The 23,492-nt window shown below is 42.4% G+C and overlaps 1 protein-coding gene across 1 annotated transcript in view; it reads right to left on the bottom strand.

The window, feature by feature from the left end:
• The window catches only part of LOC311149995 (paired box protein Pax-7-like), a gene marked incomplete at both ends in the record, with an annotated part of 204,542 nt that overhangs the window by 81,160 nt on the left and 99,890 nt on the right, over window positions 1-23,492 (bottom strand). Inside the window, one exon of the mRNA XM_084187229.1 lies at window positions 13,428-13,588. Coding sequence (XP_084043355.1) covers window positions 13,428-13,588 — 161 coding nt within the window. The remainder of the gene's footprint in view (window positions 1-13,427; window positions 13,589-23,492) is intronic.

Here is a 23,492-nt window from a genome sequence, read left to right as displayed (position 1 = left end):
TAGCCTATGCGTATGCATAAACTCTAATAGGTGTATGGGTGTTTTTAATTAATCAACACCTTAGAAAGTGCTGTCCATTTTGCTTTGAAACAACATCCACAACGACCATGTTTTCCACTCAGTTTCAACCTTCTTTCTTCAAATTGATCGATCACAGTGACGTGAGTTTTAAAAGCATGATACTGTTTTGATGATAAGTGTTTGATGTGATTTGTATCGCATTTGCATTGATGTCAGAGTGGTTAGAGGGACAATAGAGCGCTGAGTACAAGGCCATTAGCGACCTGACGGTGATTAGCGAGTTGGGTACTACCAACTCATGTCCAGAGTGCATAAGAGGAGATTACCGTGACTCAACGGTCGCATGGAACTTTACTGCGGTAAAGACTCATGGAAGTGAGCATAGAAGGCATTTAGCTCGTCTGATAGGCTCATGTCACTGGCCAGCTCGTGGCTTGGTTTCCCTTTGTAATCCGTGATAGTTTGCAAGCCCTGCCACATCCGACAAGCGTCAGAGCCGGTTTAGTAGGATTCGATCTTAGTCCTGTATTGAAGCGTTGCCTGTTTTTTTATTTTACTTTTATTTAACCTTTATTTAACCAGGTAGGCCAGTTGAGAACAAGTTCTCATTTACAACTGCGACCTGATATCTCGTCGGAGGTCGTAGCAGGATTTCTTATAAGCATCCGGATTAGTGTCCCGTTCCTTGAAAGTGCCAGCTCTAGCCTTTAGCTCGGATGTTGCCTGTAATACATGGCTTCTGGTTGGGATATGTACGTACGGTTACTGTGTATGTACGGTCCACCATCATATTTTACGGTCACTTATTAATGAAGCAGGTGACTGATGTGGTAAACTCCTCAATGCTATCGGATGTATCCCAGAACATATTCCAGTCTGTGCTAACGAAACAGTCCTGAGCTTAGCATAAAACAATTTAGAAAAAGGTTCAGTGCCATTATCCTCACACGCCAAGATGGCGTAGCAGTGCGTTCATGTTTTCTATAGTGTCCTCATGTAAATAGCCTGTTTTTTGTTGTTTTTTGTCTTTTTCGTATATATTTTCGTATATATTTCTCAATCTCACTTTCCATCCGTTAACTAAATATACTTTCCTGCAACCCGCCTCACCCAAGGTGGAACGGATTCTATTATTTATTTTTATCCAGAACCTCTGGCTGAAACTAGCAAGCTAACTAACTACTTGCTATTAGCCACCGTTAGTGGTCTTCACCATTATCCGTGGCCTGCACTACCTACCAGCCAGCTCTAGCCTGGACAAATATCGGCCAGTCTGCACAGTCTGCACTTCGCGCTATCGAGCCAGAGCATTTCGGATTTTCTGCCGGAATCACTGGACCTTAACACCGGATCATCGCAACTAGCTAGCTGCAAACGAGTGGCTGTTGTTGGTGTTGGCTAATCACCACTGTCCGAAGCTAGCCCCAGTTAGACTTGAGCTAACCTCGAGCCAGGCCCATTTCCCGGCTATCTACCTCTCTGTCGACCGGCCGGGACCTCCTAGTGTTGACACGGAGCCCCACCGATCCATCACGACTGGTCTGCCGACGTAATCGTCTGATGTGGTTTCAACAGGCTTCCCGTTGCGACGACCACGAAGATCCATCTGCTAGCCCTGGCCCGCTAGCACGCGCAATCAATAGCCATGCCTCCTGCTCGCCTGTGCTTTAGCAGCCTGCGATCTGCTCCCGGACTTACTTAGCACTGTTCAATGGACCTTATGATCACTCAGCTACACAGCTAATGCCTGCTGGACTGTTCCTTTACACGGTACCCCATCCTGTTCTAAAAGCCTTTAGCCGTATCCTTATTCTTTTCCTCCTCTGTTCCTCTGGTGATGTAGAGGTTAACCCAGGCCCTATAGCCCCCAGTATCACTCCTACCCCCCAGGCACTATCATTTGTTGACTTCTGTAACCGTAAAAGCCTTGGTTTCTTGCATCAGAAGTCTCCTCCCCAAGTTGGAGTTATTCACTGCGTTAGCACACTCTGCCAACCCTGATTTTCTAGCAGTATCTGAATCTTGGCCTCAGGAAGGCCACCAATAATTCAGAAATGTCCATTCCGAACTACAACATTTTCCATCTAGATAGAACTGACAAAGGGGGCGGAGTTGCAATCTACTGTAGAGATAGCCTGCAGAGCAATATCATACTATCTAGGTCTGTGCCCAAACAGTTTGAGCTTCTACTTCTAAAAATCCACCTTTCCAGAAATAAGTCTCTCACTGTTGCCGCTTGCTACAGACCTCAGCCCCCGAGCTGTGCCCTGGACACCATATGTGAATTGCTTGCCCCCCATCTATCCTCAGAGTTCATACTGCTTGGTGACCTAAACTGGGATATGCTAACACCCTGGCCGTCCTACAATCTATACTAGATGCCCTCAATCTCACACAAATCATCAAGGAACCTACCAGGTACAACCCTAAATCCGTAAACATGGGCACCCTCATAGATATCATCCTGACTAATTTACCCTCTAAATACACCTCCGCTGTCTTCAACCAGGATCTCAGCGATCACTGCCTCATTGCCTGCGTCCGTAATGGGTCCGCGGTCAAACGACCACCCCTCATCACTGTCAAACGCTCCCTAAAACACTTCAGCGAGCAGGCCTTTCTAATTGACCTGGCCCGGGTATCCTGGATGGATATTGACCTCATTCCATCAGTAGAGGCGACCTGGATGTTCTTCAAAAGTGCTTTCCGCTCCATCTTAAATAAGCATGCCCCATTCAACAAATCCAGAACTAAGAACAGATATATATACCCCAGACTTGACTGCCCTTGACCAGCACAAAAACATTCTGTGGCGTACTGCATTAGCATCGAACAGCCCCCGCGATATGCAACTTTTCAGGGAAGTCAGGAACCAATATACACAAGCAGTTAGGAAAGCAAAGGCTAGCTTTTTCAAACAGAAATCTGCATCCTGTAGCACTAACTCCAAAACGTTTTGGGACACTGTCACCACCAATAAATAGAATAAGAGCACCTCCTCCCAGCTACCCACTGCACTGAGGCTAGGAAACACTGTCACCACCAATAAATCTACGATAATCGAGAATAAGCATTTTGCTACGGCTGGCCATGCTTTCCACCTGGCTACCCCTACCCCGGCCATCAGCTCTGCACTTGCCCATGCCCCCCCCCCCCGCTTCTCCTTCACACAAATTCAGATAACTGATGTCCTAAAAGAGCTGCCAAATCTAGACCCCTACAAATCAGCTGGGCTAGACAATCTGGACCCTTTCTTTCTAAAATTAGCCGCCGAAATTGTCACAACCCCTATTACTAACCTCTCTTTCGTGTCGTCTGAGATCCCCAGAGATTGGAAAGCAGCCGCGGTCATCCCCCTCTTCAAAGGGGGTGACACTCTAGATCCAAACTGTTACAGACCTATATCCATCCTGCCCTGCCTTTCGAAAGTATTTGAAAGTCAAGTTAACAAACAGATCACCGACCATTTTGAATCCCACCGTACCTTCTCCGCTATGCAATCTGGTTTCCGAGCTGGTCATGGGTGCACCTCAGCCACGCTCAAGGTCCTAAATGATATAATAACCGCGATCGATAAAAGACAGTACTGTGCAGCCGTCTTCATCGACCTGGCCAAGGCTTTTGACTCTGTCAATCACCGCATTCTTATTGGCAGACTAAATAGCCTTGGTTTCTCAAATGACTGCCTCGCCTGGTTCACCAACTACTTCTCAGATAGAGTTCAATGTGTCAAATCGGAGGGCCTGTTGTCTGGACCTCTGGCAGTCTCTATGGTGGTGTCACAGGGTTCAATTCTCGGGCCAACACTATTTTCTGTGTATATCAATGATGTCCCTCTTGCTGCTGGTGACTCTCAGATCCACGTCTACGCAGACAACACCATTTTGTATACATCTGGCCCTTCATTGGACACTGTGTTAACAAACCTCCAAACGAGCTTCAATGCCATATAACACTCCTTCCGTGGCCTCCAACTGCTCTTAAACTCTAGTAAAACTAAATGAATGCTCTTCAATCGAACGCTGCTTGCACCCGCCCGCCCGACTAGAATCACTACTCTTGGTGGGTCTGACTTAGAATATGTGGACAACTACAAATACCTAGGTGTCTGGTTAGACCGTAAACTCTCCTTCCAGACTAACATTAAGCATCTCCAATCCAAAGTTAAATCTAGAATCGGCTCCCTATTTCGAAACAAAGCCTCCTTCACTCATGCTGCTAAACATGCCCTCGTAAAACTGACTATCCCACCGATCCTTGACTTCGGCGATGTCATTTACAAAATAGCCTCCAACACTCTACTCAGCAAATTGGATGTAGTCTATCACAGTGCCATCCGTTTTGTCACCAAAGCCCCATATACTACCCACCATTGTGACCTGTACGCTCTCGTTGGCTGGCCTTCACTACATATTCGTCACCAAACCCACTGGCTCCAGGTCATCTATAAATCACTTCTAGGCAAATCCCCGCCTTATCTTAGATCATTGGTCACGATTGCAACACCCACCCGTAGTATGCGTTCCAGCAGGTATATCTCACTGGTCATCCCCAAAGCCAACACCTCCTTTGGCTGCCATTCCTTCCAGTTCTCTGCTGCAAATGACTGGAACGAACTGCAAAAATCTCTGAAGCTGGAGACACTTATCTCCCTCACTAACTTTAAGCATCAGTTGTCAGAGCAGCTTACCGATCACTGCACCTGTACACAGCCCATCTGTAATTAGCCCACCCATCTACCTCATCCCCATATTGTTATTTACATTGTTATTTATTTTGCTCATTTGCACCCCAGTATCTCTATTTGCACATCATCTTCTGCACATCTATTACTCCAGTGTTAATACTAAATTGTAATTATTTTGCACTATGGCCTATTTATTGCCTTACCTCCATAACTTACTACATTTGCACACACTGTATATAGATTTTCTATTGTGTTATTGACTGTACGTTTTGTTTATTCTATATGTAACTCTGTGTTGTTGTTGTTTTTAATCGCACTGCTTTGCTTTATCTTAGCCAGGTCACAGTTGTAAATGAGAACTTGTTCTCAACTGGCTTACCTGGTTAAATAAAGGTGAAATAAAAATAAATTTAAATAAAGGTGAAAGAAAAATATATAAATAAAGGGTGAGGAATTGAAGGGTATTGAAATCAGGGGTGTCAATAATTTTGACCCATTCCGTTTTGAGAAAAAAATATATTACTTGTTAAACAAAATCTCTTTCTCTAAGTAATTGTATTAGTATAAAATAATATAATTTCCCAATTTTTTTTGCATACAATATAGCTCAGCATTTGAATTATTTATTTTATACAGTCATTTTTTTTGAAAAATAAGAAACCCGCAGAATGCTCTTGCTAGTATCACTGCTCTTTATTAGCTTAATAAAGAGCAGTGATATTAGCAAGAGCAGTGTGTGGGTTTCTTCTTTGTTCTCTTATGCTATTCAATTGTTACCATGCACCTGCAACAAAGATAGCTCAGATGTGCTAGTGCCTTTTGAATTTTGAAATACAGTAATTTTTGCTCATCTTTATCAAGGGTGTCAATAATTTCGGACCCCACTGTATATTTCCGTGCTTTGGCACTGTATGGGCAAATCGTGCTGGGGCAAGCTCTATATGTTCCTGCTTGTTGTAAAGGAAATATTCTCTGGGCTGTGCGCATTTAGAATGCTGTATTAAAGGCATACAGTAGGTTGGGGAAATAGAAGCCTACACTAAGGTTACAGAGAAAGACACCACATAGAGAAAGAGCGAGAGGGGACAAGCAGAACATTTTAGGGAGAGGGAGAGAAATAAAAAAGAGAGAAAAAAAGACAAAAAGAGAAGGGGGGCAATGTCTTCAGCAGATGCCATGAGGCTTCCCTGCAGAAAGGGGGGAGATGTGGGAGGAGGGGAAGAGAGAATGGTATTTGTGTCTGTAGGGGCACGGCTAGGGGTTGCGTGCGCAGAGCAATGCATAGTGGTTTGGAGGGCTGAACTAGGCTAGTCCTGCTGTCAGAGGACATTAATTTATTCCACAATGAGAGGTTGATGGGATGCCACATTTCTTCATGTGGGCCAGGGTGAAGGGGTAAGAGAGCGAGAGAGAGAGAGAGAGAGAGAGAGAGAGAGAGAGAGAGAGAGAGAGAGAGAGAGAGAGAGACAGAGCACACACACACACGAACAAACACACACACAACAAGCCTTTACTCTAGCATGTAGGGCTACAGAACATTTAGTATTAGAACGGATGGGTTGTGAATCACTGTACCTCCTGTTTAAATGATTAATTTATCAGCTGTTGACACAATTCGCATTGTTAAAGATTTCATGTCTTTTTCACATGCAGTGATTTGAATTAAATACATTTCTGTCTCTTCAAATGCAAATGCAGTAAGTCCTAAATTCGTACAGTAATGTTATCAGCATTTCATTTACAATATACTCAGGTTTCGTTATTTGCTACTAGAATAATATTTAATTAAAAATCACTTTCAAATTCCATTTCTAATACATAAAATCACACATATGCAAAATCGAAGTAAATGCCCCTCTTAATAGAAAAATATATTCTTGCCCATTCAGTAGGCTTGGGAGCTATAGCGTCGTAATCCTAATGTAAAACAGGGAAGACTTGTTATTTTACAAGCAAGGGAGAACGGCAGTCACGTTAATAATAATAAGAAAAAGCCAACCAATGTTTCTGATATTTATGCAGGTTTGCAGGGCTAAGCATTAGCCTCCCAAAGCCCCACCACTACAATTAACAATCAGAAAAAGTTGAGGAACACGCCTGTTATCCCCCAACTCTCCAATACAAGGGAAAATCTATTTTTTGTCACTCAAATCCTTAAAGAGAGGAAGTAATACCAGTTTTCTCAATCTGCTTTTATAAATATTTAAAGGGGGGTTTGGATGAGGAGGAGGGGGGGACTCACAATAAAATATGTGTGAACGCCGGGGTAATTGATGAATTTCATTTTCAACTCTTTAAACACCATTTCAATCTTCTTTTCTGCTTGTTAGTCAGATCTTGTTGCTCCTGGTGGGCTGGACTGCCCAGTTTTGTTGAGTAATTGCGTATAAGTTCCTCCTAACCAGTGATTTGCATCAATATCCATAGTTTTTCTCGTAAGAATCAAACTCGACCAGAAAGTACAATTTCCAATGGTTATTGTTCAAGACACCATGAGATGATAATGTGAAGAATCCCTGTTTGCATGGCACAAGCACACGCACTCACACACACACAGCAATTGCATTGCGGATGCTAGAGGGGAAAGGAAACATTAAAGTCCTGACACCAATTGATTATTGATTATGAAAAATGTATGCCCTACGAACTGTAAGTCGCTCTGGATAAGAGCGTCTGCTAAATGACTAAAATGTAAAACATTAAAAATTACAGGGGTGTAACATTCCCTTATCGAGTCCACTGTCCTCCCATAAAAGACTACTGAGAAGAGAATCTCTGGACAAGACTCTAATGTAACAACCTAATGGATCTCCCATAGATCCTCATCTCTATCAGGTGTATTAAGTTATCACTTAGAATCTGAGGAAGACGTTTTATGATGAATAAAAATGCCATACCCGTCTCATGGAATAAAGCCTTACCATTTAATGATAAATTAATCTTTATTTTCTGAGTGAAAAATACTGAATCCCTACGTCATTCCCCATGAAATAGTCTGTCTATGGAAGTTTGTCTTGGGTAGCTAAGCCATATTTGTATCAGTTACAATGCATTAGGAAAGAGTGCTTTGACAGAGACATCCTGTAATTCCGAAAGTGATGTCGGTACACACAATCGACAATTCTGTGAAAAGCCTCATTAGTTTAGTGTGATTATGTATTTTATTTTCTAACATATCTTCGTATTAGTTGTTTCCCTGTAGTGCCTACTGAGTTGAGCGAAGGATTTGTCTAACATGGTTGTAGGTTTTAAATTCAAACTCTAATTAATTTAGAATCCATGTGTCGAACAATCGTTCTCACTTGATTTGAGGATAAGGGATGTGGGATTAAAATAATTGTCAAACATTATCATCCAAAATCCCCCTGTAGCAAGAGGATATTGGTATCTTCTGTAGTTTCCCCTGCTGATTTTGTACTTTTGCCCACTGACAAAGAAATGATCAGTCTATAATATTAATGGTAGGTTTATTTGAACAGTGAGAGACAGAATAACAACAAAAAAATCCAGAAAAACGCATGTCAAAAATGTTATAAATTGATTTGCATTTTAGTGAGGGAAATAGGTATTTGACCCCCTCTCAATCAGAAAGATTTCTGGCTCCCAAGTGTCTTTTATACAGGAAACGAGCTGAGATTAGGAGCACACTCTTATCAAATTAAGGCTAATTTATAGTGCTGTGAAAAGTGTGAAGAAGATTATAATTTGGTAATAATAGGATTTGAAACATTAAAATAACAGAAGAGGGAGAGAGCTTTCCCTGAATGAAAGATACCTGTTGCTAGTCAATTGTACTAATCTTGGATTACTTTTACGGGATAGAAGTAAGTTGAAATATTATCAAATGTTGTCATTTACATTTCATTTTTATTATGTTTTAATAAACAACAAGTTGGTATTTGAAACTAAATTAATGCAATGAGCTGCAGTAATCAGAGGAAGGCACAATCTAATGCGAAACAGCTATTGCCTAGATCATTGATTTAGTAATAAGATCAGGAAGATAGTAATAATAAGAAGCTGGATAGGATAATTTAAGATAGGGACTAGCTGTCCAGAAATAGATGAAGAATTATGAGCTTTTTGGGAATGATAGACTGCTGTAAAGCTTGGGTACTCCATTATGTACTGCATACTGGTAATTTAAGTGATCTTATCTATGGGAAGGCAATGGCAGCCCATGGTAAAATCATTTGGAACTCTGAGGAGGAAGAACAATTTATGAAGAGAAAAAAGTTGCTCACTTCCCAAACAGTCTTAGCTTTTCCTACATATAACAGGGATTTTACCCACATGGTAGAGAGTAAAGAGGGATATATGACATTGGTCGTGATTTAACGATGGTGATGAGGGAGTTTTTTTTAGTGGGCTATTAGATATAACAGGGTTAATCACGAACATAGAGTTTTTTTTATTATTTGTTGCTAGGCAGAAGACTTAGGTGACCTAGGGTCAAAGTGCTTGCTCTTACTTCAATCCATGGCTGTCTTTTGTCTCTCATCAAACATTGTGAAGGGAGCGGCACCAGGGTTGAGCAGAGTTCAGGCTAAAACCTGTCTCTCCTTTGCTATCTTCTTGATTGATTACAGCATGAAGGGGGGTTTGTGTTAGGCTTGAAAGATTTAAGTATGGACCTGTCATGTCCAACCATCAGTCTTCAGGTCAAGCCCGGGAGAGCCGGGGTAGAACAGAGTTTGAACTAAACATGAGTGTTTTTACAAGATAAGAGATTGATTGATTGGATTACTATTGATTCTGAACTGAATGAAAGTCAAATTTAGCCACCATAAAAGACAAAGGAAGTGGGAGGAGCAATAAAGAAGCAAGGGACAGTCTCAAAAATAAATAAGGGATGGCAATTGGATGATAAATTACCAATATTACCTAAGTGATTGTTTAGGTAGGTGGTAATATTGACACATGAGCAGAACCATGTGTCAAGAGGGGGGAAGAGGCTAGTGGTAGGATTAAATAATATACGAAGGAGAGGACAAAATACTTTTAAAAAAAAAACATTTTTTTAGATACAGTCTAGAAAGAGAATACTGATGTGAGCGGTATGTCAGAGGTTTTGTGCCCCACAGGTTAACTAAAGCAGAAGGTGACCCACTCTATCTAACCAGGTGACTGGTGAGCATCCAGTCCCTAAAGAAGAAAGACTGAAAGAAGGCCTGTTGGGAAGGGCCCTATCAGGTTATATTGGTCACTGCCTTTGCCATTAGAATAGCAGAAAGAGCAACCTGGGTCCACGTTACCCACTGCAAAAAGGTAAGAACACATACAAGCACCACTGAACACACGCAGAGTTAGAGAGAAGAACTGAACCAAGAGGGTCTGGGGATCAACCCCGGTTAACAAAGATCCCCTACCTCGACCTATCATCACTGTAGTGTGTTCTCAGGGTGTGAGTATGGGGTGATACCAAGCAGAAAGACTGAGGACAGAAGAGGGTTGGCGGTTTTTGAGAATAGGGGTAACTTGAGCTGCATCATAGTCTCGGCAATGGTCTTGATATGTCAAGATCCACCACCAATTACGCTATGCCCTTACCATTGTTAAGAAGTAAAAGAGAAGAGAAGCGACCCGACATACTGACCGTCAAGGACGAGTGGCCTACAAAATGGGAGTCAGAGAAGGGCAGACTGTCGGATTCAAAATAAGGGTTAGGGACGTAGCCAATAGGTGGGGTACATGTCAATAAGCATTTACATTTACATTTACGTCATTTAGCAGACGCTCTTATCCAGAGCGACTTACAAATTGGTGCATTCACCCTATAGCCAGTGGGATAACCACTTTACAATTGTTTTTTTTGTTTGTTTGTTTTTGGGGGGGGGGGGGGGGGGGGTAGAAGGATTACTTTATCCTATCCCAGGTATTCCTTAAAGAGGTGGGGTTTCAAATGTCTCCTGAAGGTGATGAGTGACTCCGCTGTCCTGGCGTCGTGAGGGAGCTTGTTCCACCATTGGGGTGCCAGAGCAGCGAACAGTTTTGACTGGGCTGAGCGGGAACTATGCTTCCGCAGAGGAAGGGGAGCCAGCAGGCCAGAGGTGGATGAACGCAATGCCCTCGTTTGGGTGTAGGGACTGATCAGAGCCTGAAGGTACGGAGGTGCCGTTCCCCTCACAGCCCAGTCCGGAGCAACTTGGGATTATAAAATCCCATTATATTCGTGTTCGGCCCCCACGGCGGATTGTTCCTATTTAAACACACTTGGGGACGGGAATATGAGACTGGGCGGGACTGAACATCCAGATGGGGGGTAAAGAGAAACAAAGACATCACCAATTATCAATTGGAGATAGTAGTAATGTGATTGACTTGAGTTCAGAAGCACAGGAGAGAATTCTGAACCTTACAGCCCCTGTAACCGATGTGTGGTGGGCGTGTGCCAGTAAAGGCAGTATAAGGCAGAGAATACCAAAAGGGTGGCTGGATACGTGCGCCCTGGTTCTACTGATTCAGCTAGTTAGAACTAGTCACCAGGAACCAAGGAAAGGGTTAAACAGACGTAGGAGGAGTTTTAACAAGAAGGAGAATAGCCCTATTTAGATGGATGCGATTGGGATACCAAGGGGGGTATTGGATGGATAACAAGCTATGAAAGAATTAGGGGAAGGGTTTACTACCACGTTCTTTTGGTGGGTGACAATAAACAAAATTGTGAATTGGATTAATTATATCTATTACGACCAACAACGATTTATTGGTGGGACTAGGGATGCAGAAAAAGGGATCTCCGAAATTATCCGCCATCCCACTCATGACTTAGTAAAAGAGGTTGGCTCTAGATCAGGCACAAAGGGCCGGTGTCTATAGAATGATAAGCCATTGTTGCACATTTATCCCTAACAACACCACACTGGATGGGACAGTCACCAGAGCTCTTGCAGAATTAACTGCACTAAGTGAAGAATGAACTGAGAACTCAGAAGTTAGTACATCGTGGATAGGGTGGTTTGATTAAATGTTTGGTAAATGGAAAACCATAGCAGCCACCATCTTAGGGGCGGTCAGTGTTTGTATGGGTATTCTTGTATTATGTGGTTGTTGTCTTGTTCCCTGTGTCCGAGGATTGGTGAGTAAGGAGTTGGTGAAATGCAGTATCTCAACAATGATGAGAGATGGACCGACTCCGGACTCTGACCAGGGGAATGTGAAAAACGATCCTTCAAACTTGGTGGATGACGAGGATTTTGACCCTGAAAGACCGCCATTGGATGAAATGTTTATTAGTTCTGACGTAATCTCTGAGATTAATCATGCTTGTAAATACATTTATCCTGAATGTGAAAACATTTAGTCAAAGGGGTGGATTGATAGATTAATTTGTATTTTAAGAATAATGACTAAAGGATTTCACCCCAAATACAGTATAAATGTGTGAGGTGTTAGAGTTATAATGTAGTGTCAACCCACTAACAGAGGGGGGGGGGGGGGAGTTAGAAACTGTTGAAAGCATTCCAGGGTGAAGGGGACTAAGAAACGGTTTAAAGGTGGGCGGAGCAAAGTGCCTTTGTGTGTCAAGGGATATAAAAGCTGTATGTATGTTTTTTTGGCGCCAGAGCTCTCCATGATTAAAAATACAGAGAATTCTTGCTGGTTGCGGACCTTTGTTTAATTCATGATTAAACCAGAGAATTTACACCCTCTGGGAATTATTCAGAGCATTAAGTTTGATTAATTAGAGATAGAAATTCTCGTGACAGTCGTGGATGGGTATTTCAGCATGACAATGACCCAAAACACATGGCCAAGGCAACAAAGGAGTGGCTCAAGAAGAAGCACATTAAGGTCCTGGAGTGGCCTAGCTAGTCTCCAGACATTAATCCCATAGCAATCTGTGGAGGGAGCTGAAGGTTCGAGTTGCCAAATGTCAGCCTCGAAAACTTAATGACTTGGAGAAGATCTGCAAAGAGGAGTGGGACAAAATCCCTCCTGAGATGTGTGCAAACCTGGTGGCCAACTACAAGAAACGTCTGACCTCTGTGATTGCCAACAAGGGTTTTGCCACCAAGTACTAAGTTATGTTTTGCAGAGGGGTAAAATACTTATTTCCCTCATTAAAATGCAAATCAATTCATAACATTTTTGACATGCGTTTTTCTGGATTTTGTTGTTGTTATTCTGTCTCTCACTGTTCAAATAAACCTACCATTAAAATTATAGACTGATCATTTCTTTGTCAGTGGGCAAACGTACAAAATCAGCAGGGGATCAAATACTTGTTTCACTGTATAGTCGATGCCGCAGGAGACCCTCTTAATCAGAGACAAGACACTGGGCATCCATCAAAAGCAGAAACTGTGTTACAGAGGTACAATAAACACACAAGTCTTCTCCTAGTTGCGAGAATGTATGTTTTGGACTTACTGTATGTAATCAATGAACAATGATAACAGTTGTTAGAGATCCTAACAAACATTGGGACAAGGAGGAAGTCAACTGCATATCAATCTACACTTGCCTTGTGGCGGTGTAAGAAGAATATTCATTTTCTTTACCACACAAGATTGTGTAATTTTAGTGGGAAGTGGGAAAAACTGTGTCGTTCTTATACAAATGTTACAGATATGTTTCTCAGTACGGCAGAATGCCACTCACAGACACGCCAATGCGACTTGTACCCACACACATCTTCAGAGCAGAGGAATAACACCACCACACACATATACACACACACACCCCGACATGCCGCCCTTTGACCCCAAGCACCTACCTGTGGGGAGAGGCTGTTGATGACGGAGTCGGAGCAGCTGGAGAAGCCGTGGCGGTTGGACGACAGGCCGTAGGCCGAGCCGCTGTCCCCGACCGACAGCCCTCCCTGGTGAATGGTGGACGGCGGTAACGGCTGGGGGCGGTGAAGCGTGCTACTACCGTCTGGGGTTTAGACAGAAGGGGGACCAGGGAGAAATCACAATTATGGTCATGGGTGAAGATCGCATACACAGCACCGTAGGAATGTAATATCATCTAAGCGCTACTGGATGTTTTGTAACATGTCGAATAACGTATACAGTGCCTTGCAAAAGTATTCATCCCCCTTGGCATTTTTCGTATTTCGTTGCATTACAACCTGTAATTTAAATGGATTTTTATTTGGATTTCATGTAATGGACATACACAAAATAGTCCAAATTGGTGAACTTCAGAAGTCACACAATTAGTTAAATAAAGTCCACCCGTGTGCAATCTAAGTGTCACATGATCTGTCACATGATCTCAGTATATATACACCTGTTCTGAAAGGACCCAGAGTCTGCAACACAACTAAGCAAGGGGCAACACCAAGCAAGCGACACCATGAAGACCAAGGAGCTCTCCAAACAGGTCAGGGAAAAAGTTGTGGAGAAGTACAGATCAGGGTTGGGTTATAAAAAAAGATCAGAAACTTTGAACATCCCACGGAGCACCATTAAATCCATTATTAAAAAATTGAAAGAATATGGTACCACAACAAGTCTGCCAAGAGAGGGCCCCCCACCAAAACTCACGGACCAGGCAAGGAGGGCATTAATCAAAGAGGCAGCAAAGATACCAAAGATAACCCTGAAGGAGCTGCAAAGCTCCACAGCAGAGATTGGAGTATCTGTCCATATGACCACTTTAAGCCGTAAACTCCACAGAGCTTGGCTTTACAGAAGAGTGGCCAGAAAAAAGACATTGCTTGAATAAAAAAATAAGCAAACACGTTTGGTGTTCGCCAGAAGGCATGTGGGTGACTCCCCAAACATATGGAAGAAGGTACTCTGGTCAGATGAGACTAAAATTTAGCTTTTTGGCCATCCAGAAAAACGCTATGTCTGGCGCAAACCCAACACCTCTCATCACCCCGAAAACACCATTCCCACAGTGAAGCATGGTGGTGGCAGTATCATGAAACTGGTCAGAATTGAAGAAATGATGGATGGCGCTAAATACAGGGAAATTCTTGAGGGAAACCTGTTTCAGTCTTCCAGAGATTTGAGACCGGGACGGAGGTTCACCTTCCAGCAGGACAATGACCCTAAGCATACTGCTAAAGCAACACTTGAGTGGTTTAAGGGGAAATATTTAAATGTCTTGGAATGGCCTAGACAAAGCCCAGAACTCAATCCAATTGAGAATCTGTGGTATGACTTAAAGATTGCTGTACAACAGCGGAACCCATCCACTTACCTCCATAACTTGCTACATTTGCACACACTGTATATATATTTTCTGTTGTATTTTTGACTTTATGTTTTTTACCCCATATGTAACTCTGTGTTGTTTTTATTGCACTGCTTTGCTTTATCTTGGCCAGGTCGCAGTTGTAAATGAGAACCTGTTCTCAACTGGCTTACCTGGTTAAATAAAGGTGAAATAAAAAAATAAATTAAAAAAAAGGAGCTGGAGCAGTTTTGCTTTGAAGAATGGGCAAAAATCCCAGTGGCTAGATGTGCCAAGCTTACAGAGACATACCCCAAGAGACTTGCAGCTGTAATTGCTGCAAATGGTGGCTCTACAAAGTATTGACTTTGGGGGGGGGGGGGGGGTGAATAGTTATGCACACAGTTTTCTGTTTTTTTGTCTTATTTCTTGTTTGTTTCACAATAAAAAATAATTTCCATCTTCAAAGTGGTAGGCATGTTGTGTAAATCAAATGATACAAACCCCCCAAAAAATCAATTTTAATTCCAGGTTGTAAGGCAACAAAATAGGAAAAATGCCAAGGGGGGTGTATACTTTCGCAAGCCACTGTACATGTAATAATAATAATATGCCATTTAGCAGACGCTTTTATCCAAAGCGACTTACAGTCATGCGTGCATACATTTTTTTGTGTATGGGTGGTCCCGGGGATCGAACCCACTACCTTGGCGTTACAAGCGCCGTGCTCTACCAGCTGAGCTACACAGGACCACATGTGACTCAGATGTGTCACCAAGCTAACAACAAACGTTCCCACAACTTTAGAGAACGTTCCCTTAAGAGTCTCATTAGGTCATTACATAACATTTTCATAGGAATGTTCCAGTGACGTGCAAGTACTGTTTCCAAGAGACCATTCCCATAATGTCAAACCATGTTCTCAGAATATTCAATATGAATGTTCTAGACACGTTTCATGGGAATGTTGCAAGAACATTCCGGTGTCCAGTTTTCTAATGGTTAAGAGAATATTCCATCAATGTCCCACCAAACATACACAGAACATGGTTACCATGTTCTCAGAATAAACACTGAGTGTACAAAACATTAATTATTTGGGGCATGGACTCTACAAGGTGTCGAAAGCGTTCCACAGGGATGCTGGTCCATGTTGACTCCAATGCTTCCCACAGTTGTGTCAAGTTGGCTGGATGTCCTTTCGGTGGTGGACCATTCTTGATACACATGGGAAACTGTTGAGACTGAAAAAGCCAGCTGTGTTGCAGTCCTTGACATAAACCGTTGCGCCTGGCACCTACTACCATACCCCGTTCAAAGGCATATACATCTTTTCTCTTGCCCATTCACCTTCTGAATGGCACACATACACAATCCATGTCTCAACTGTCTCAAGGCTTAAAGATCCTTCTTGAACCTGTCTACTTCCCTTCATCTACACTGACTGAAGTGGATTTAACAAGTGACAACAATAAGGGATCATAGCTTTCACCTGGATTCACCTGGTCAGTCTATGTCATGGAAAGAGCAGGTGTTCATAATGTTTTGTACACTGTGTAAGATTAATGTTTTAGACACTTTTCAGTTTTCTATCCAGTATTCTGTGCGTTAGGATAATATTCCAACAACGTCCCACCAAACATACACAGAACATGGTTGCCATGTTCTCAGAATATAAGATATTAATGTTGTAGACACATTTCATGGGAACGTTGCAAGAACATTCCTTTGTATCAGGATGTCTCTTGATGGTCCCAAAGCAACATTCTCCAAGCCCATCAAGGCTCTGATTGGTGAACAATTGATCTATTCACAGCTCTTTGTTGTTGTTGTCATTTAGTAGACGCTCTTATCCAGAGCGACTTACAGGAGCAATTAGGGTTAAGTGCCTTGCTCAAGGGCACATCGGCAGATTTTTCACCTAGTCGGCTCGGGGATTAGAACCAGCAAGCTTTCGGTTACTGGCACAACGCTCTTAACCACTAAGCTACCTGCCGCCCGCTCTTTGTTTGTTGGCAAGGTTAGGGAAACTCACACACAGACAATGCTTTTAACATACAGCGTTTTCAACTTACATATTTGACACACTTTGACATAGGTACATGATTACATTGTGCATGTTCATTTATACAGAAATTATTATTCAACATGTCCTCCACTGGGATTTGAATTTTGAATTTAAAACCTCTTGGTTCACGGCATTCCAATCTTCCTGCTATGCCACAATGTCTGTGCCAGTTATCAGTTAATCTGACTATTCTCTAATCATTGATTAGATTGATTTATTACATATTTTTAAAGGCTTTTTGTATAGTTTTCTAATATTGGTGGGGCATATAACCCTATTTTAATGTTACTCCTGAATCACTATGATCAATAACATAGTTTTTCATGAGTGTACTTACAGAGCTGAGATTTACTTCAAAGTGCATTCACCCTATTGCTTACACCTATCCAGTTGTTTCTGATCTACACAAGTGCCTAGGGAGAAGGGGTTAGGATTTGCTTCTGGACAGAGCCTAACTATAATGGCCCAATAAGCACATGACCTAGGGATATCTCTTATTGGGACAGTGGTCAGAACGTTTGTCATTGGTGCTGTTGGCCTGGGTTTGAGACCCGCTAGGGGAGTCACACTACTCTCCCATTCTTAGCAATATATGTTCATGTCATTATTTGGCAACAGTTACACCACTAACTGATCTAATTAAGATCAGTTTCTCATTGAAAGATGGGAATATGTAGAATTACCCCTTGAGCACAAATTATGAACACATTTCCACTACCTCTAATAAATTATCAGTATTTATTAATTCTATATAGCTGAGCATCGCTCCATTGTCTTCTTGAAATCCACACTACTGCTTATTGTTTTTGCTCTGTAGGACCTAACTCTCAAATCTAAGGAATACCGATCGCTGTCCGTGGCGCTGAATCCGCTTGTAGGCTATATTTGCCTGTTTGTTTGTTTATTTTGGTCCTGCATTAAATGATGTGCAGCTTAAAAAGGCTTCATAAAGCCTTCATAAAGCTGTCATGAACAATACACAAATGTGTTACAAATCATCTATAACTGTATGTCATGCTTTATAAAGGGTTCATAAATGTGGCATAATTATGTGACATAACCACCAATGTCAAATGTGACATAACCCACTACGTCAAATATGACATAAATCTGTGCTTTATAAAGTGTGGCATATGCACCACTTAATAAAGGCCTTATAAATTCTATTAAATTCAGGCTTCACAAAGCATTTAAAACCCTGTCATGCATCTTGGAAGAGCATTGCAATGCCAGGATATTAGGTTCGATTCCCGGGAACACCCATACTTAAAAATGCATTCACGTATGACTCTAAATTGGTTTGGATGAAAGTGTCTGCTAAATTTGATATATTATATATCACTAAAACATTTCTAGGATGGCCCAACCTCTTTCCCTCTTGGGTGCATAGTCAATATTGAGCCTGACCTCAACTTCTTCCAAAATAATGTGCTGCAGGATGACACACACTCTAAACTGTAAAATGCAACAAAAAAACTTTGGTAGGGCCTTTTAAAATCCGTTTTTATGTTTAGCCTATTTCTGTTTTTTTCCCAAATTCCGTTTTCTTGGTCTTGTTTTTCCAGGTTTCGTGTTTTTCCCCCATTTTTTCTGGTTTCCCCTAGTTTTCTCACACTTTTGTAATAGAAAAATAAATAAAAAAATGTCTGTGTTCACATCAATGCTTAAACCACATCAGGGCATGACTTTTGAGGTCTGGGAAAAATCAAAGAAACTTAAGAGTTTTGAGTGTAGTTTTCCTTTATTTCAGTGAGCACTATTGTTTGGTTAGCAGATGTTCTGTTGTGCAGTAAGCACATACAGTATGTGATGTGATTTGGCCGCCAATGGAATGGGTGGAGTAAAAGGCCAGAAACACTCCGTATTATTCAGAGCCCCATTAAATGACACCATATATACATTCTACAGACCCTACTGAGTATTCCCTACAAATTATTATTATTTTAGTAAAAACATTTAGGGGGTAGATCAAGTTTAATATTTAGAAATTTGGCTTGGCACCTAAAACCCTCAAAAACTTTTACAGATGCACAATTGAGAGCATCCTGTCGGGCTGCATCACCGCCTGGTACGGCAACTGCACCGCCCGCAACCGCAGGGCTCTCCAGAGGGAGGTGCGGTCTGCCGAACGTATTACTGGGGGCAAACTACCCGCCCTCCAAGACCCTACAGCACCCGATGTCACAGGAAGGCCAAAAAGATAATCAAGGACATCAACCATCCGAGCCACTGTCTGTTCACCCCGCTATCATCCAGAAGGCGAGGTCAGTACAGGTGCATCAAAGCTGGGACCGAGAGAATGAAAAACAGCTTCTATCTCAAGGCCATCAGACTGTTAAATAGCCATCACTAGCACATTAGAGGCTGCTGCTGCCTATTGAAATCACTGGCCACTTTAAGAAATGGAACACTAGTCACATCAATAATGTTTACATATCTTGCACTACTCATCTCATATGTATATACTGTATTCTATTCTATAATATTCTACTGTATCTTAGTCCATGCCGCTCTGTCATTGCTTGTCCATATATGTATATATTCTTAAATTCCATTCCTTACTAGATTTGTGTGTATTGGGTATATGTTGTGAAATTGTTAGATATTACTAGTTAGATATTACCGCACAGTCGGAGCTAGAAGCACAAGCTACACCCGCAATAACATATGCTAAACACGTGTATGTGACAAATACAATTTGATTTGATATTGCAGATAGATTGTAGCTTCCATCAATGTAATTGTCTTCATCCTTTCCACATTTTGTTACTTTACAGCCTTCTTCTAAAATGGATTAAATTGTTTTTTTCCCTCATCAATAGAAACACAATACCTCATAATGACAAAGCAAAAACAGGTTTATAGAAATGTTAGCAAATTTATAAAAATAAAAAAACTGAAAGATATATTTACATATGTATTCAGACCCTTTACTCAGTACTTTGTTGAAGCACCTTTGACAGCGATTACAGCCTCGTGTCTTCTTGGTTTTGACGCTACAAGCTTGGCACACATGTATTTGGGGTTTCTCCCAATCTTCTCTGCAGATCCTCTCAAGCTCTGTCAGGTTGGATGGGGAGCATCGCTGCACAGCTATTTTCAGGTCTCTCCAGAGCTCTGGGCTCTGGCTGGGCCACTCAAGAATATTCAGAGACTTGTCCAGAAGCAACTCCGGCATTGTCTTGGCTGTGTGCTTAGGGTCGTTGTCCTGTTGGAAGGTGAACCTTCACCCCAGTCTGAGGTCCTGAGTGCTCAGTGGTTTTCATCACGGATCTCTCTGTACTTTGCTCCGTTCATCTTTCCCTCGATCCTGACTAGTCTCCCAGTCCCTGCCCCTGAAAAACATCCCCACAGCATGATGCTGCCACCATAATTCTTCACCGTAGGGATGGTGCTAGGTTTCCTCCAGATGTGACGCTTGGCATTCAGGCCAAAGAGTTCAATCTTGGTTTCATCACAGACCAGAGAATCTTGTTTCTCATAGTCTGAGAGTCCTTTAGGTGCCTTTTGGCAAAATCAAAGCAGGCTGTCATGTGCCTTTTACTGAGGAGTGGCTTCCGTTTGGCCACTCTACCATAAAGGCCTGATTGGTGGAGTGCTGCAGAGATGGTTGTCCTTCTGGAAGGTTCTCCCATCTCCACAGAAGAACTCTGGATCTCTGTCAGAGTGACCATCGGGTTCTTGGTCTCCTCTCTGACCAAGGCCCTTCTCCCCTGATTGCTCAGTTTGGCCGGAAGGCCAGCTCTAGGAAGAGTCTTTGTGTTTCCAAACTTCTTCCATTTTAGAATGATGGAGGCCACTGTGTTCTTGAGGAACTTGAGAAATCTTTTGGTACCCTTCCCCAGATCTGTGCCGACACAATCCTGTCTCGGAGCTCTACGGACAATTCCTTCGACCTCATGGCTTGGTTTGTGCTCTGATATGCACTGTCAAGTTTGGGACCTTATAAGACAGGTGTGTGCCTTCCCAAATCATGTCCAATCAATTGAATTGACAACAGTTGGACTCCAATCAACTTGTAGAAATACAGTGGCTTGCAAAAGTATTCACCACACTTGTCATTTTTCCTATTTTGTTGCCTTACAACCTGGAATTAAAATGAATTTTGGGGGGGTTTGTATCATTTGATTTACACAACTTGCCTACCACTTTGTGTGAAACAAACATGAAATAAGACAAAACAACAGAAAACTTGAGCGTGCATAACTATTCCTTCAAGTTGGATGGGTTCCGCTGGTGTACAGCAATCTTTAAGTCATACCAAAGATTCTCAATTGGATTGAGGTCTGGGCTTTGACTAGGCCTTTCCAAGACATTTAAATGTTTCCCCTTAAACCACTCAACTGTTGCATGACATAAGTATTTGATCACCTACCAACCAGTAAGAATTCCGGCTCTCACAGACCTGTTAGTTTTTCTTTAAGAAGCCCTCCTGTTCTCCACTCATTACCTGTATTAACTGCACCTGTTTGAACTCGTTACCTGTATAAAAGACACCTGTCCACACACTCAATCAAACAGACTCCAACCTCTCCACAATGGCCAAGACCAGAGAGCTGTGTAAGGACATCAGGGATAAAATTGTAGACCTGCACAAGGCTGGGATGGGCTACAGGACAATAGGCAAGCAGCTTGGTGAGAAGGCAACAACTGTTGGCGCAATTATTAGAAAATGGAAGAAGTTCAAGATGACAGTCAATCACCCTCGGTCTGGGGCTCCATGCAAGATCTCACCTCGTGGGGCATCAATGATCATGAGGAAGGTGAGGGATCAGCCCAGAACTACATGGCAGGACCTGGTCAATGACCTGAAGAGAGCTGGGACCACAGTCTCAAAGAAAACCATTAGTAACACACTACGCCATCATGGATTAAAATCCTGCAGCACACGCAAGGTCCCCCTGCTCAAGCCAGCGCATGTCCAGGCCCATCTGAAGTTTGCCTATGACCATCTGGATGATCCAGAGGAGGAATGGGAGAAGGTCATGTGGTCTGATGAGACAAAAATAGAGCTTTTTGGTCTAAACTCCACTCGCCGTGTTTGGAGGAAGAAGAAGGATGAGTACAACCCCCAGAACACCATCCCAACCGTGAAGCATGGAGGTGGAAACATCATTCTTTGGAGATGCTTTTCTGCAAAGGGGACAGGACGACTGCACCGTGTTGAGGGGAGGATGGATGGGGCCATGTATCGCGAGATCTTGGACATCAACCTCCTTCCCTCAGTAAGAGCATTGAAGATGGGTCGTGGCTGGGTCTTCCAGCATGACAACGACCCGAAACACACAGCCAGGGCAACTAAGGAGTGGCTCCGTAAGAAGTATCTCAAGGTCCTGGAGTGGCCTAGCCAGTCTCCAGACCTGAACCCAATAGAAAATCTTTGGAGGGAGCTGAAAGTCCGTATTGCCCAGCGACAGCCCCGAAACCTGAAGGATCTGGAGAAGGTCTGTATGGAGGAGTGGGCCAAAATCCCTGCTGCAGTGTGTGCAAACCTGGTCAAGACCTACAGGAAACGTATGATCTCTGTAATTGCAAACAAAGGTTTCTGTACCAAATATTAAGTTCTGCTTTTCTGATGTATCAAATACTTAAGTCATGCAATAAAATGCAATTTAATTACTTAAAAATCATACAATGTAATTTTCTGGATTTTTGTTTTAGATTCCGTCTTTCACAGTTGAAGTGTACCTATGATAAAAATTACAGACCTCTACATGCATTGTAAGTAGGAAAACCTGCAAAATCGGCAGTGTATCAAACACTTGTTCTCCCCACTGTATGTAATGACCTAATGAGACTCTTAAGGGAACGTTCTCTAAAGTTGTGGGAACGTTTGTTGTTAGCTTGGTGACACATCTGAGTCACATGTAAAGTGGCTTGCGAAAGTATTCACCCCCCTTGGCATTTTTCCTATTTTGTTGCCTTACAACCTGGAATTAAAATGGATTTTTTCGGGGTTTGTATAATTTGATTTACATAACATGCCTACCACTTTGAAGATGGAATATTTTTTTTATTGTGAAACAAACAAGAAATAAGACAAAAAAACAGAAAACTTGAGCGTTTATAACTATTCACCCCCTTCCCTGTATTTAGCGCCATCCATCATTCCTTCAATTCTGACCGGTTTCCCAGTCCATGCCGATGAAAAACATGGTGTTCTCGAGGTGATGAGAGGTGTTGGGTTTGCGCCAGACATTTTCCTGGATGGCCAAAAAGCTCAATTTTAATCTCATCTGACCAGAGTGTCAAGGTCGAGGTAAGGAGTAGACCAAGGCGCAGCGTGATGAACAAACATGACTTTAATTAGTTAAAGCGTCAAAATACAAAACAAAACACGACTCGTGACGTCCACGGTATCAATGACCGAACACGGAACAAAAACCCACCAAGCTAAAGGGAAAAACATACAGTTTAAATATGGCTCCCAATCAGAGACAACCAGCCTACAGCTGACACTCGTTGCCTCTGATTGGGAGTCACACAGGCAAACATAGAAAAACACAACCTAGAACACCCAACATAGAAACAGAACACATAGAAATGAACACACCCTGGCTCAACATAATGAGTCCCAGAGCCAGG

This window comes from Coregonus lavaretus (assembly GCF_964263955.1).
Source record: "Coregonus lavaretus genome assembly, chromosome: 22".
In the NCBI taxonomy this organism is placed as follows: Eukaryota; Metazoa; Chordata; class Actinopteri; order Salmoniformes; family Salmonidae; genus Coregonus; species Coregonus lavaretus.
The sequence above is the reverse complement of the archived record's forward strand: the minus strand, read 5'-3'. Positions and strand labels throughout refer to the sequence as shown.